At 44.2% G+C, this 13,777-nt stretch overlaps 1 protein-coding gene across 9 annotated transcripts in view; it reads left to right on the top strand.

Moving 5' to 3' along the window:
• RPS6KB1 (ribosomal protein S6 kinase B1) overlaps nucleotides 1-13,777 on the top strand; it is a 57,177-nt gene that overhangs the window by 6,422 nt on the left and 36,978 nt on the right. For 8 of the 9 annotated variants that reach the window (XR_008653095.2, XM_055256731.2, XM_055256733.2 and 5 more), the window contains exons 2-3: nucleotides 11,326-11,375; nucleotides 13,445-13,565. The exons of the other annotated variant lie outside the window; for it this stretch is intronic. Coding sequence is in view for 7 of the 8 variants with exons in the window: in XM_055256731.2 (XP_055112706.1) it covers nucleotides 11,326-11,375; nucleotides 13,445-13,565 (171 nt within the window). In the remaining variant the exon portion in view is untranslated. The remainder of the gene's footprint in view (nucleotides 1-11,325; nucleotides 11,376-13,444; nucleotides 13,566-13,777) is intronic. 9 annotated transcript variants of the gene reach the window in all.

Here is a 13,777-nt window from a genome sequence, read left to right as displayed (position 1 = left end):
AAAGCTTAAGGCAGCAGAAAAAAATTAGGAGTAAAGAGTTTCCTGGTCAGGCAGGGTGGCTCATGCCTGTAATCCCAGCACTTTGGGAGGCCAAGGCAGACAGATCACCTGAGGTCAGGGGTTCGAGACCAGCCTGGCCAACATGGTGAAAACCCTGTCTCTATTAAAAATACAAAAATTAGCCGGGCCTGGTGTCAGGTGCCTGTAATCCCAGCTACTCGGGAGGCTGAGGCAGGAGAATCGCTTGAACCCGGGAGGCAGAGGTTGCAGTAAGCCAAGATCACGCCATTGCACTCCAGCCTGGGGGAGAAGAGCAAGACTTCATCTCAAAAAAAAAAAAAAAAAAAAGGAGTAAAGAGTTTCCTGTGAAAGAGAGTTGTCAGTATGTATTATATAATGTTAGCTGACACTTCTTCTGTGAGCCTTCTAGAGGTAACACTGAGTAGCAGAAAAGATTTGTGCCTCAAATGCTCCTGTCCTAGACAGTAACGGTAGAAGTTATTAGCACAATATGCAGGTGCCAGCATTACAGGTCTGGCCAGCTCAGGAAATGAAACATAGCTATAGGGCATATCTTGTGAGGTGGCTTCAAAATCATGGTCCAGTCTTAACTACTCTGTAGTCTTTAATTTAGAATTAAGTAAAATTAACATTAAAGAAAAAACAATTATGTAATACCAGTTTTGTCACATCTGAAAGAAGTTAGTCTTTTGTCATAAAAGTGAAGCCATCCTAGGTGATTATATAGAGCAACAAAGACAAAAAAACCTTTAACCATGACCACCCCCATATCCCACACATAAAATAAACTGTATCCAGTTAAAATGGTGAGAATTGTTTTTTTTCCCTTTGATACTGCCCCATCTCTTTGCCTGTGTATAATCATGAAATGTACATTCCTAGTATTATATGTTATCGTGATTTGGTCACACCATGAGTGAGTTATGACTAAAATTTTCTGTTTTTGGGGCATTTGAACATTCATTCTATAAAAATACTATTAGTTTTTGGCTGGGAATGATGGCTCGTGCCTGTAATCTCAGAACTTTGGGAAGCTAAGGTGGAAGGATCATTTGAGGCCAAGAGTTCGAGACCAACCTGGCCAACAAAACAAGACCCCATTGGTACAAAAAATTAAAAAAGTAAATAATGGGCATAGTAGCACACAGCATACGCCTGGCTCTAGCGACTCCAGAGGCTGAGAAGAGATGATCACTTGAGCCCAGGAGTTTGAGGATGCAATGAGCTGTGATCCTACTACAGCACTCCAGCCTGGGTGACAGAAACCTAGTTGCTAAACACACACACACACACACCCCTATCTACACACACACACACACACACACACACACACACACACCCTTGTCTGTTTTTGTTGTGTATGTTGGCTGTGTACTGGTAGTTTTGAAGAAAGATATAGTCACTTTAATATCTTAATTACTCTAAAGTTTTGACATGATTGCTTAAACACTTGTAATGTTTTAGAGTCTATTTTCTTTTTTTTTTTTTTTTGAGATGGAGTCTCACTCTTGTCACCCAGCCTGGAGTGCAATGGTGCGATCTCGGCTCACTGCAACCTCCACCTCCTGGGTTCAAGCGATTCTCCTGCCTCAGCCTCCTGAGTAGCTGGGATTACAGGTGCCCGCCACCAGGCCAGGCTAATTTTTGTATTTTTAGTAGAGGCAGGGTTTCTCCATGTTGGCCAGGCTGGTCTCGAACTCCCTACCTCAGGTGATCCGCCTGCCTTGGCCCCAAAGTGTTGGGATTACAGGCGTGAGCCACGCGCCTGGCCTGGAGTCTATTTTCAATTAATTAGGATCCTTTCGTGTAAACTGAGAGTTCATAATCAGATTAGATTCATTTTAAAGCTATATATTGTAATGTCAATAACTGAAATTCTGCTGCCAAGTTTTTTGTTGTTTTTTGTTTATACAATTCATTGACTTTGAGTATATTTACAGAGTTGTGCACCCATCACCAAAATTAGGTTTTAGAAATTTTTACCACTCGGCTGGGTGCGGTGGCTCAGGCCTGTAATCTCAGTACTTTGGGAGGCCAAGGCAGATGGATCACTTGAAGTTGGGAGTTCGAGACCAGCCTGGCCAACATGGTGAAATCCTGTCTCTACTAATAATACAAAAATACCCAGGCGTGGTGGTGCATGCCTGTAATCCCAGCTACTTGGGAGACTGAGGCAGGAGAATCGCTTGAACGCGGGAGGCGGAGTTTCCCATGAGCCGAGATTGCGCCATTGCACTCCAGCCTGGGCGACAGAGTGAGACCTTGTCTTTTTTTTTTTTTTTTTTTTTGAGACGGAGTCTTGCTCTGTTGCCCAGGCTAGAGTGTAGTGGCGCCATCTTGGCTCACTGCAAGCTCCGCCTCCCGGGTTCATGCCATTCTCCTGCCTCAGCCTCCTGAGTAGCTGGGACTACAGGTGCCCGCCACCACGCCCGGCTAATGTTTTGTATTTTTAGTAGAGACGGGTTTTCACTGTGTTAGCCAAGATGGTCTTGATCTCCTGACCTTGTGATCCGCCCGCCTCGGCCTCCTAAAGTGCTGTGATTACAGGTGTGATCCACCGCGCCTGGCCAAGACTCCATCTTGAAAAAAAAAAAAGAAATTTTTATCACCCTATAAAGAAATTTTGGGGCCAGGCATGGTGGCTTACGCCTGTAATCCCAGTACTTTGGGAGGCCAAGGCAGATGAAGTGCGTGAGCCTAGGAGTTTGAAATCAGCCTGGGCAACATAACAACACCCTGTCTCTGAAAAAAAAAAAAAAAGAAACAAAGTTTTGGCCAATTTATTTACTTCTGATTCTCACCCTCAGTTCCAGGCAACTAACCTATTTCTCATCTCTATAGATTTGGCTTTTCTAGGCCCAGTGTGGTGGCTCATACCTGTGATCCCAACACTTTGGGAGGCCAAGACAGGAGGATCACTTGAGACCAGCCTGGGCAATATAGTGAGACCCCTGTCTCTACGAAAAATAGAAAAAATTTATCCGTCTTGGTGGTGTGTGGCTGTAGTCTCAGCTACTTGGAAGCCTGAGGTTGGAGGATTGCTTGAGTCTCCAAGGTTGAGTTTGCCGTGATCCTGCCACTGCACTTCAACCTGGGCAACAGAATGAGACCCTGTCTCTAAAAAAAAAAAAAAAAAAAACGAAAAAACTTTTTCTGGACATTCTATATAAATGGAATCATATAGTGTATGAGCTTTTATATTTGGTGGCTTTCACTTTTTTTTTTTTTTTTTTGAGACGGAGTCTCACTCTATCACCTAGGCTGGAGTGCAGTGGTGTGATCTCTGCTCACTGCAACCTCTGCCTCCTGGGTTCAAGTAATTCTCCTGCCTCACCATCCTGGGTAGCTGGGACCACGGGTGTGCACCACCACACCTGGCTAATTTTTGTATTTTCAGTAGAGATGGGGTTTTGCCATGTTAGCCAGGCTGGTCTCAAACTGCTGACCTCAAGTGATCTGCCTGCCTTGGCCTCTCAAAGTGATGGGATTACAGGCGTAAGCCACAGCGCCCAGCTGCTTCTTTCACTTAACATAATGTTTTTGAAGATCATCTATGTTGTAACATGTATCAGTACTTCATTTCTTTTTAGGGCCAAATAGTTATTCCGTTGTATGGCTACAATGCATTTTGTTTATCCATTCACCAGTTGATGTTCATTTGAGTTATTCATTCAGATGTTCACTTGAATTGTGAATAAAGCATTTTTTGTTTCTTTTTTTTTTTTTGGAGATAGGGTCTCGCTCTGTTGGCCATGCTGTAGTGCAGTGGAGTGAAACAGCTCGCTGCAGCTTCACCCTCCTGGGCTGAAGTAGTTCTCCTGCCTCAGTCTGTCATGTAGCTGGGACCACAGGCACGTGCCACCATTCCCAGCTAATTTTTTGATTTGTTGCAGAGATGGGGGTCTCGTGATTTTGTCCCGGTTGGTTTTAAACTCTGGCCTCAAGCAATTCTTCTGCCTCTGCCTTCCAAAGTGTTAGGATTATAGGCATGAGCCACCTTGCCTGGCCAGAATAAAGCTTTTAGAAGGCCGGGTGTGGGAGCTCATGCCTATAATCCCAGCACTGTGGGAGGCTGAGGCAGGTGGATCGCTGGAGTCCAGGAGTTCCAGACTGGCCTGGGCAACATGATGAAACCTATTCTCTACAAAAAATAAGCCGAGGCTGGGCACGGTGGCCTGTAATCCCAGCACTTTGGGAGGCCGAGCTGGGTGGATCATGAAGTCAAGAGTTTAAGACCAGCCTGGCCAAGATGCTGAAACCCCGTCTCTACTAAAAATACAAAAATTAGCCGGGCATGGTGGTGGGTGCCTGTAATCCCAGCTACTCAGGAGGCTGAGGCAAAGAATTGCTTGAACCTGGGAGGCAGAGGTTACAGTGACCCGAGATCGTGCCACTGCACTCCAGCCTGGGCAACAGAGCAAGACTCCGTCTCAAAAAAAAAAAAAAAAAAAAGAACCGAGCATGGTGCTACGCACTTGTAGTCCCAGCTGTTCGGGAGGCTGAAGTGGGAGGATCATCTGAGTCCAGGAGGTTGAGGCTACCGTGAGCCGTGATCACACAACTGCACTCCAGCCTGGGTGATAGAGTGACACTGTGTCTCAAAAAAAAAAAAAAAAAGTTTTTATGAACATTTGTGCCCAGATCTTTGTGGAGCATATACTTTTCATTTCTTTTGAGTAGATATATTAGAGTAGATTTGCTGGGTCATGTAATAGTAAGTCTATGTTTAATTTTTTAAGAGACAAACTTTTCCAACACGGTTGCACCATTTTACATTCTCACTAGCACTGTAGGAGGGTTCCAGTTTCTCTCATCCTTCCCCAACTTACTTTTCCTCTTTATCATCTATTGTTACCATAGTGGGTGTGAAGTAGTTTCTCAGTGTGGTTTTGATTTGCATTTCCCTAACAACTAATGATGTTGAACATCTTTCCATTTGCTTATTGTTCATTTGTATATTTTCTTTGGAGAAATACCTATTCAGATCCTAGCTCATTTTTCAAAAATCGGGTGTGTCATCTTTTTCTTTATATATTTTATTTATTTATTTTAGAGATGAGATCTCACTTTAGAGTTCTGGTCTCGAACTCCTGGCCTCAAGCAGTCTTCCACCTTGGCTTCCCAAAGTGCTGGGATTACAGGCATGAGCCACTGCGCTTGGCCTATTTATCTTTTTATTGTTGAGTTGGAGTAATTATTTATTTATTTATTTATTTTGAGATGGAGTCTTATTCTGTTGCCCAGGCTGGAGTGCAGTGGCGTGATCTCAGCTCACTGCAACCTCCACCTCCCAGGTTCAAGTGATTCTTTTGCCTCAGCCTCCTGAGTAGCTGGGATTACAGGTGCGCACCAACACCTCCGGCTAATTTTTATATTTTTAGTAGAGACAGGGTTTCACCACGTTGGTCAGGCTGGCCTCGAACTCCTGACTTCATGATCCGCCGTCCTTGGCCTCCCAAAGTGTTGGGATTACAGGCGTGAGCCACTGCGCACAGCCCGGAGTAATTCTTTATATATCATTTTTGTTCTTTGAGACGGAGTCCGCTCTATTGCCCAGGCTGGAGTGCAGTGGCGCCATCTCTGCTCACTGCAGCCTCTGCCTTCTGGGTTCAAGCAATTCTCCTGCCTCAGCCTCTCTAGTAGCTGGGATTACAGATGCCCATCACCACGCCCAGCTAATTTTTGTAGTTTTAGTAGAGATTGGGTTTTGCCATGTTGGCCAGGCTGGTGTCGAATTCTCCTCAAATTATCCGCCTGCCTCGGCCTCCCAAAGTGCCTGGATTATAGGCGTGAGCCACTGCACCTGGCATTCTGTTTTTTTTTTGTTGTTGTTGTTGTTTTTTTTTTTTTTTGAGATGGAGTCTCGCTCTGTTGCCCAGGCTGGAGTGCAGTGGCATAATCTCAGCTCACTGCAACCTCCGCCTCCCAGTTTCAATCAGTTCTCCTGCCTCAGCCTCCCGAGTAGCTGGGACTACAGGCGCTCGCCACCATGTCCAGCTCATTTTTGTATTTTTAGTAGAGATGGGGTTTCACTATGTTGGCCAGGCTGGTCTCGAACTCCTGACCTTGTGATCTGTCTGTCTCGGTCTCCCAAAGTGCTGGGATTACAGGCCTGAGCCACTGCACCTGGCTGCATTCCTTGCATATTCTTATTCTGTGGTTTTTATTTTCTTTTTTGAGACAGGGTCTCAGTCTGTCACCCAGGCAGGAGTAGTGCAATTTTGGCTCACTGCAACCTTGACCTCTTGGACTCAAGCAATCCTCCCACCTCATCCTCCTGAGTAGCTGGGACTACAGATGTGCGCCACTATGCCTGGCTAATTTTGTAGAGACCAAGTTTCACCATGTTGCCCAGGCTGGTCTCAAACTCCTGAGCTCAAGTGATATGCCCACCTCAGCCTCCCAAAGTGTTGGGATCACAAGCATGAGCCGCTGTGCTCAGTCTCTTTGAGCTTTCTTGATGGTGTTGTTTTTTTGACATGCAAAGGTTTTACATTTTCAGTAAATCAATTTATTGATTTTTTAAATTGTTTGTGCTTTTGGTAATGTATATAAGAAACATTGCTTTCCCCAGGATCATGAAGATTTACTCCCTCCTATGCTTCTTTTAAGAATTTTATTTTCTTGTTAAGTTTTGGGAGGAATTTTTTTTTTTTTTTTTTTTTGAGACGGAGTTTTGCTCTTGTTGCCCAGGCTGGAGTGCAATGGCACGATCTCAGCTCACTGCAACCTCCGCCTCCTGGATTCAAGAAATTCTGCCTCAGCCTCCTGAGTAGCTGGGATTACAGGCTCCCGCCACAATGCCTGGCTAATTTTTTGTATTTTTAGTAGAGACGGGGTTTCACCATGTTGGCCTGGCTGATTTTGAACTCCTGACCTCAGGTGATCCACCTGCCTCAGCCTCCCAAAGTGTTGGGATTACAGGTGTGAGCCACTGCGCCTGGCCCTTGGGAGGACTTTTTTTTTTTTTGAGATGGAGTCTTGCTCTGTTGCCTAGGCTGGAGTGGAACTCCCAGGCTTAGATGATCATGCTGCCTCAGCCTCCTCGATAGCTGGGACTACAGGCATACAACACTACACTCAGCTAGAGTTTTATAGTTTTAGCTCCTGTATTTAGGTCTTTGCTCCATTTTGAGTTAATTTTTGTGTATAGTGTGAAGTAGCATATAGATATCCAGTTGTCCTAGCATCATTATTTGAATTGTATGTGGATATCCAGTTGTTCCAACACATTTATTGAAAGATTGCCTCTTGCCTAATGAATATTTTTGGCAGTTTTATCAAAAATTAGTTGACAATATAAATGTAAGAGTTTATTTCTGGGCTCTCAATTCTATTCTGTTGATCTATATGTCTTTCTTTATGCCAGTACCACACTGCCTTGATGGCTGTAGCTTTGTAACATATTTTGAAATTGGGAAGTGTCAGTCCTCCACCTTTGTTCTTTTTCAAGATTGTATCAGTTATTTTGGGTCCCTTGCCTCCCTTCTCCTTCCCCTTCCTCTTCCCCTTCCTTTTTGACAGAATCTAGCTTTGTTGCCCAGGCTGGAGTGTGCAGTGGCGCGATCTCGGCTCATTGCAACCTCTGCCTCCTGGGTTCAAGCCATTCTTCTGCCTCAGCCCTGAGTAGCTGGGATTACAAGCGTGGATCACCACTCCAGTTAATTTTTGTATTTTTAGTAGAGATGGGGTTTCACCATATTGGCCAGGCTGGTCTTGAACTCCTGACCTCGAGTGATCCACCTATCTTGGCCTCCTAAAGTGCTAGGATTACAGGTGTGAGCCACCACACCCGGCCTGGGTCCCTTGCATTTCTTTCTTTCTTTCTTTTTTTTTTTTTTTTTTTGAGATGGAGTCTCGCTCTGTCACCTGGGCTGGAGTGCAATGGTGTGATCTCGCTCACTGCAACGTCCGCCTTGCGGGCTCAAGCAATTCTCCTGCCTCAACCTCCCAAGTAGCTGAGATTACAGGCGCCCTCCACCACGCCTGGCTAATTTTTGTATTTTTAGAAGAGATGGGGTTTCGCCATGTTGGCCAGACTGGTTTCAAACTCCTGACCTCAGGTGATCCACGTGCCTTGGCCTCCAAAGTGCTGGGATTACAGACATGAGCCACCTTGCCCGGTCTCTTGCATTTCTTTTTTTTTTTTGAGACAGTCTCACTCTGTCGCCCAGGCTGGACTGCAGTGGCACGATCTCGGCTCACTGCAAGCTCTGCCTCATGGGTTCACACCATTCTCCTGCCTCAGCCTCCCAAGTAGCTGGGACTACAGGCGCCCGCCACCACACCCGGCTAATTTTTTATATTTTTAGTAGAGACGGGGTTTCACCATGTTAGCCAGGATGGTCTCGATCTCCTGACCTTGTGATCCGCCTGCCTCGGCCTCCCAAAGTGCTGGGATTAGAGGCATGAGCCACTGTGCCTGGTGGTCCCTTGCATTTCTATATGAATTTTAGGATCAGCTTGTCAATTTCTACAAGAAAGGAACCTGGGGTTTTGATAGGATTCAGTTGAATCCGTGACCAATTTGGTTGGTATTGCCATCTTAACCATGTTAAATCTTCTGACCCATAAACATGGAATGCCTTTCCATTTATTTAGGTCGTCTTTAATTTTATTCAGCAATGTTTTATTGTTTTCAGTGTGTAAGTCTTACACTTTGGTTAATTTTTTTTTTTTTTTTGAGACAGGGTCTCACTCTGTTGCCCAGGCTGGAATACAGTGGCACAATCACTGTCACATTGTAGCCATGACCTCCTGGACTCAAGTAATCCTGCCACTTCGGCTTCCTAAGTAGCTGGGACTACAAGCGTGTGCCACCACACCCAGCTAATTTAAAAATTTTTTTTTGTGGAGGCAGGATCTTACTGTGTTGGCCAGGCTGGTCTTGAACTCCAAGTAATCCTCCTGCCTTGGACTCCCGAAGTATTTATGCCACTGTACCTGCCATAAATTTTTTCTAAGCTACTTCTTAGTGATGGTATTATGAATGGAACTGTTATCTTCATTTAATTTTGGGGTTGTTCATTGCTAGTATATAGAAGGTTATTTAAATTTTGCACTCATTTATTCTATGGTCAGAATAAATGTGTGGCCAGCATGACTTCCAACTGTTTGACAGTGTTGCTTAATTATTTTGTCTCGATCAGCCGCATTTTACACTAGATACCCTGGACTAGTTGTGGGTACCTTAGGCTTAGTTTATAGCATTATGTTACTCTATGTATTAAAAGCACATCAAAATAGCACTGTGTATAAATCACTTGATTTGTTAAGTCATATTCAGAATGTAGTGCCTTTAATTTCATAATACACAAAATATACATTTTTTTTTTTTTTTAGATGGAGTCTCTGTCACTTAGGCTGGAGTGCAGTGGCGAGATCTCGGCTCACTGCACCCTTTGCCTCCTGTATTCAAGAGATTCTCCTGCTCAGCCTCCCGAGTTGCTGGGATTACAGGCACCCACCACCACGCCCGGCTCATTTTTGTATTTTTAGTAGAGACGGGGTTTCACCATGTTGGCCAGGATGGTCTCAAACTTCTGACCTCAGGTGATCCACCTGCCTTGGCCTCCCAAAGTGCTGGGATTACAGGCATGAGCCACTGCACCCGGCCGAAAACACACACTTTCGAATAGATAAATGTACATTTTGAAGGAAAATTCACTTGGTTTTATTTTTTGATTAGTCATGAGTAGCCTCTACAGTTTAGTTGTCATGTAAAAAAAATTTTCTTTTTTCGAGACAGAGTTTCGCTCTCGTTGCCCAGACTGAAGTGCAGTGGCACGATCTCGGCTCACTGCCATCTCTGCCTTCCGGGTTCAAGCGATTCTCCTGCCTCATCCTCCCGAGTAGCTGGCATTGCAGGAATGGGCCACCAAGCCCGACTAATTTTGTATTTTTTTAGTAGAGGTGGGGTTTCTCCATGTTGGTAAGGCTGGTCTCGAACCCCCAACTTCAGGTGATCTACCTGCCTCGGCCTCCCAAACTGCTGGGATGACAGGCATGAGCCACCGCACCTGTTTTTTTTTTTGAGATGGAGTCTTGCTCTGTTGCCCGGGCTAGAGCGCAGTGGCGCGCTCTCGGCTCACTGCAACCTCTGCTTTCTGGGTTCAAGCAATTCTCCTGCCTCAGCCTCTCGAGTAGCTGGAACTACAGGCGTGCGACACCGCACCCGGCTAATTTTTGTATTTTTATTAGAGACAGGATTTCATCGTATTGGCCAGGCCGGTCTTGAACTCCTGACCTCGTGATCTGCCCGCATCGGCCTCCCAAAGTGCTGGGATTACAGGTGTGAGCCACCACGCCCAGCCTGTCATATACAATTAAAAGCAAAAGCTGGGGCTGGGTGTGGTGGCTCATGCATGTAATCCCAGCACTTTGGGAAGCCGAGGAGGGTGGATCACCTGAGGTCAGGAGTTTGAGACCAGCCTGGCCAACATGGTGAAACCCCACCTCTACTAAAAATACAAAAATTAGGGCCAGGTGTGGTGACTCACGCTTGTAATCCCAGCACTTTGGGAGGCTGAGGTGGGCGGATCACAAGGTCAGGAGATCGAGACCATCCTGGCTAATATGGTGAAACCCCATCTCTACTAAAAATACAAAAAATTAGCCGGGCGTGGTGGCAGGCACCTGTAATCCCAGCTACTCGAGAGGGTGAGGCAGTGGAGTCACTTGAACCTGGGAAGCGGAGGTTGCAGTGAGTCGAGATGGCGCCACTGCACTCCAGCCTGGGGGACAGAGCAAGACTCCATCTCAAAAAAAAAAAAAAAAAAAAAAATTAGCCAGGCGTGGTGGTACACACCTGTACTCCCAGCTACTCAGGAGGCTGAGGTAGGAGAAACACTGGAACCTGGGAGGCGGAGGTTGCAGTGAGCTGAGATGGCACTGCTGCACTCCAGTCTGGGTGGCAGAGTGAGACTCCATCTCAAAAAAGAAAAAAAGAAAAAAACCGGGTGCCTATAGTCCCAGCTACTTGGAACGCTGAGGCAGAAGAATCACTTCAGGAGTTTAAGGCTCTGGTATGCTATGATCATACCCCTTAATAGCTACTGACTACATTCCAGTCTGGGCAACGTGGAAAGACCTCATCTCTATTTGTAAAATAATTTACAGTGAAATTCCCATAGTGGTGTTTGTGTACTGTATTTTGTTCATTACCATATTTGCCTGTTGTTGAAGTATAAGAGAATTGTTAGGCTGGTTTATTTCATTCATTCTCTTTCAGTTATGAGACAAAGAATTAAACCTTTAAATTTTATGTTTATGAGATTATTTCTGAAACTTTAACATATTTTTCAGGGTCAGTTAAATGAAAGCATGGACCATGGGGGAGTTGGACCATATGAACTGTAAGTTTATATGAAGAGATTTTCATTGTGTTGTCTTTCTTACAAGTAGGTTTTGTCAGTTCTATTTCATAGCAATCATGTGATTCCTGTAACCTGTTTTTAAATATGTAGTCATATTTATCAACTCGATATATTGAATTTGGCACCAAAATCTGATCAATATTATAATCAGAGTTTTGAGATTATGTATGGATTTTGAGGAAAAGATATTAATTCAGATTCAGAGTACTAAATATGAATCTGAGTAGTTAGTTTAATATAAAGAGCCACAGTTTTAATCTTTCCTTACAGAAAAATTTGTAGAATGCCTCAAAAAGTCAAATGCTTCCTGTTTTGCTTTAATATACAAACAAATTCATACAGTCATTCAAACAGAGATTCATGCAATCTGGCTGGGCACAGTGGCTCACACCTGTAATCTCAGCACTTTGGGAGGCCGAGGTGGTCGGGTCATTTGAGGTCAGGAGTTTGAGTCCAGCCTGGCCGACATGGCGAAACCCCATCTCTTCTTAAAATTCAAAAATTAGCCGGGTGACATAGCGAGACTCCGTCTCAACAGCAACAACAAAAAAGAAATTCATGTAATCTTAAGTCATTTTAGACAAGCTCCATTAGGTGAGTGTGGTGATTAATCTGCTGTGTATTGTACTCTCAAGTAAAAAGCCTTGGTGTAGGAGTAGAATGAGAAGATAGATCACTCATGTAGAAAGCATTTAAATGACAGAGACAATTGCTACCCCTTTTGGATTCTTTATTTTTATTTTTTTGGAGACAGAGTCTCCCTCTGTCACCCAGGCTGGAGTGCAGTGGCGCAATCTCGGCTCACTGCAACCTCCACCTCCTGGGTTCAAGCAATTGTCCCGCCTCAGCCTCCCAAGTAACTGGGACTACAGGAGTGTACCACCACACCTGGCTAATTTTTGTTGGGGTTTTTTTTGTTTTTTTTTTTGTTTTTTTTTTTTTTTTTTTTTGAGATGAAGTCTCGCTCTTGTCCCCCAGGCTGAAGTGCGATGGCATGATCTCGGCCCACTGCAACCTCCGCCTCCCAGGTTCAAGCGATTTTCCTGCTTCAGCCTCCTGAGTAGGTGGGATTATAGGTTGCTGCCACCAGGCCCAGCTAATTTTTGTATTTTTAATAGAGACGGGGTTTCACCATGTTGGCTAGGCTGGAATTTTTGTATTTTTAGTGGAGACAGGGTTTTACCATGTTGCCCAGGCTGGTCTCGAACTCCCGACCTCAAGTGATCCGCCCACCTCAGCCTCCCAAAGTGCTGGGATTACAGGCATGAGCCAGCACGCCCTTTGGATTCTTTAAATCAAGCTAATAACTTGAAAAAACAGATATAGAGAAGAAGTTTTGTACTACGATGTGAACTAATTGGGTAGTTTTGGAAAGATCCCAGATTTTCTGCTGACGTTGCCAAATGAGGTTGGATAATACCTAATTTCATAGATACTTTGAATGAAGTAAATTTGAATAACTAGAAGACTTTTTTTCTTTGTCAACTTAATAAACTTGTTCTAACTTACCTTAGTTTTGGGGTGCTTGATGTTTATGAAAATAAATGTCTTCTTTTACTTTGTTGCACTCCTAAGAGCAAGATGGAGTCACCCGTGAAAATTCAGTCAGGGTTCTTGCTCTTGTTGCGTCTGCTCAAACTGGCAAGGTCTGATCCAGAAATACGGCCTCAATATGTGCTGCCAGTGTTTCCATCGGTACACGAAGGATATAGGTTTCATTAAGTTGGACTAAGTGATCTTACTTGAATGGATTATCCAAGGCATCTACCCAATGAAAAACCACAGTACCTCTTTGTGCATAAAATAAACATTTATAAAATAAGTAAATAATTGATTGCCCATTCTTTGAACAAGGAGGTAAACAATTATCAGGCCACCCTCCTCTTGACCTGCCGTTCTGTTTGTTTAGAGCACAGATAATTTGCTGTCATGTACTTTTTCACTTTTACTTAATTAGATTACATTTCTCTTTCTCCTTTTTCTTGACTATATGCTGAAAGTAATTTAGCTTTTTGCAAATTTATTTTTGGTTTTGCTTTTCTTCCCAGTGGCATGGAACATTGTGAGAAATTTGAAATCTCAGAAACTAGTGTGAACAGAGGGCCAGAAAAAATCAGACCAGAATGTTTTGAGCTACTTCGGGTACTTGGTAAAGGGGGCTATGGAAAGGTAGGCAATATTTTTGAAATGAGAGCTGTTGTCTGTCTTGAATAGATTGATTTTTATGCCCTAGTTCCAGCAGTCATCTTCAATCTTTGTCAGCTATCAGCAAAGGATGTGATCATGACCACTTAGCTAGTATGTTTGAGGGATGTACAGAAGTTCAGTTTTCCCTTCTCTTCATACAACCACACATGTAAAAGCCTGGCACATAATAGGTA

This window comes from Symphalangus syndactylus, chromosome 20 (genome assembly GCF_028878055.3).
Source record: "Symphalangus syndactylus isolate Jambi chromosome 20, NHGRI_mSymSyn1-v2.1_pri, whole genome shotgun sequence".
In the NCBI taxonomy this organism is placed as follows: domain Eukaryota; kingdom Metazoa; phylum Chordata; class Mammalia; order Primates; family Hylobatidae; genus Symphalangus; species Symphalangus syndactylus.
This window is presented reverse-complemented; position numbering and strand designations above follow the sequence as displayed.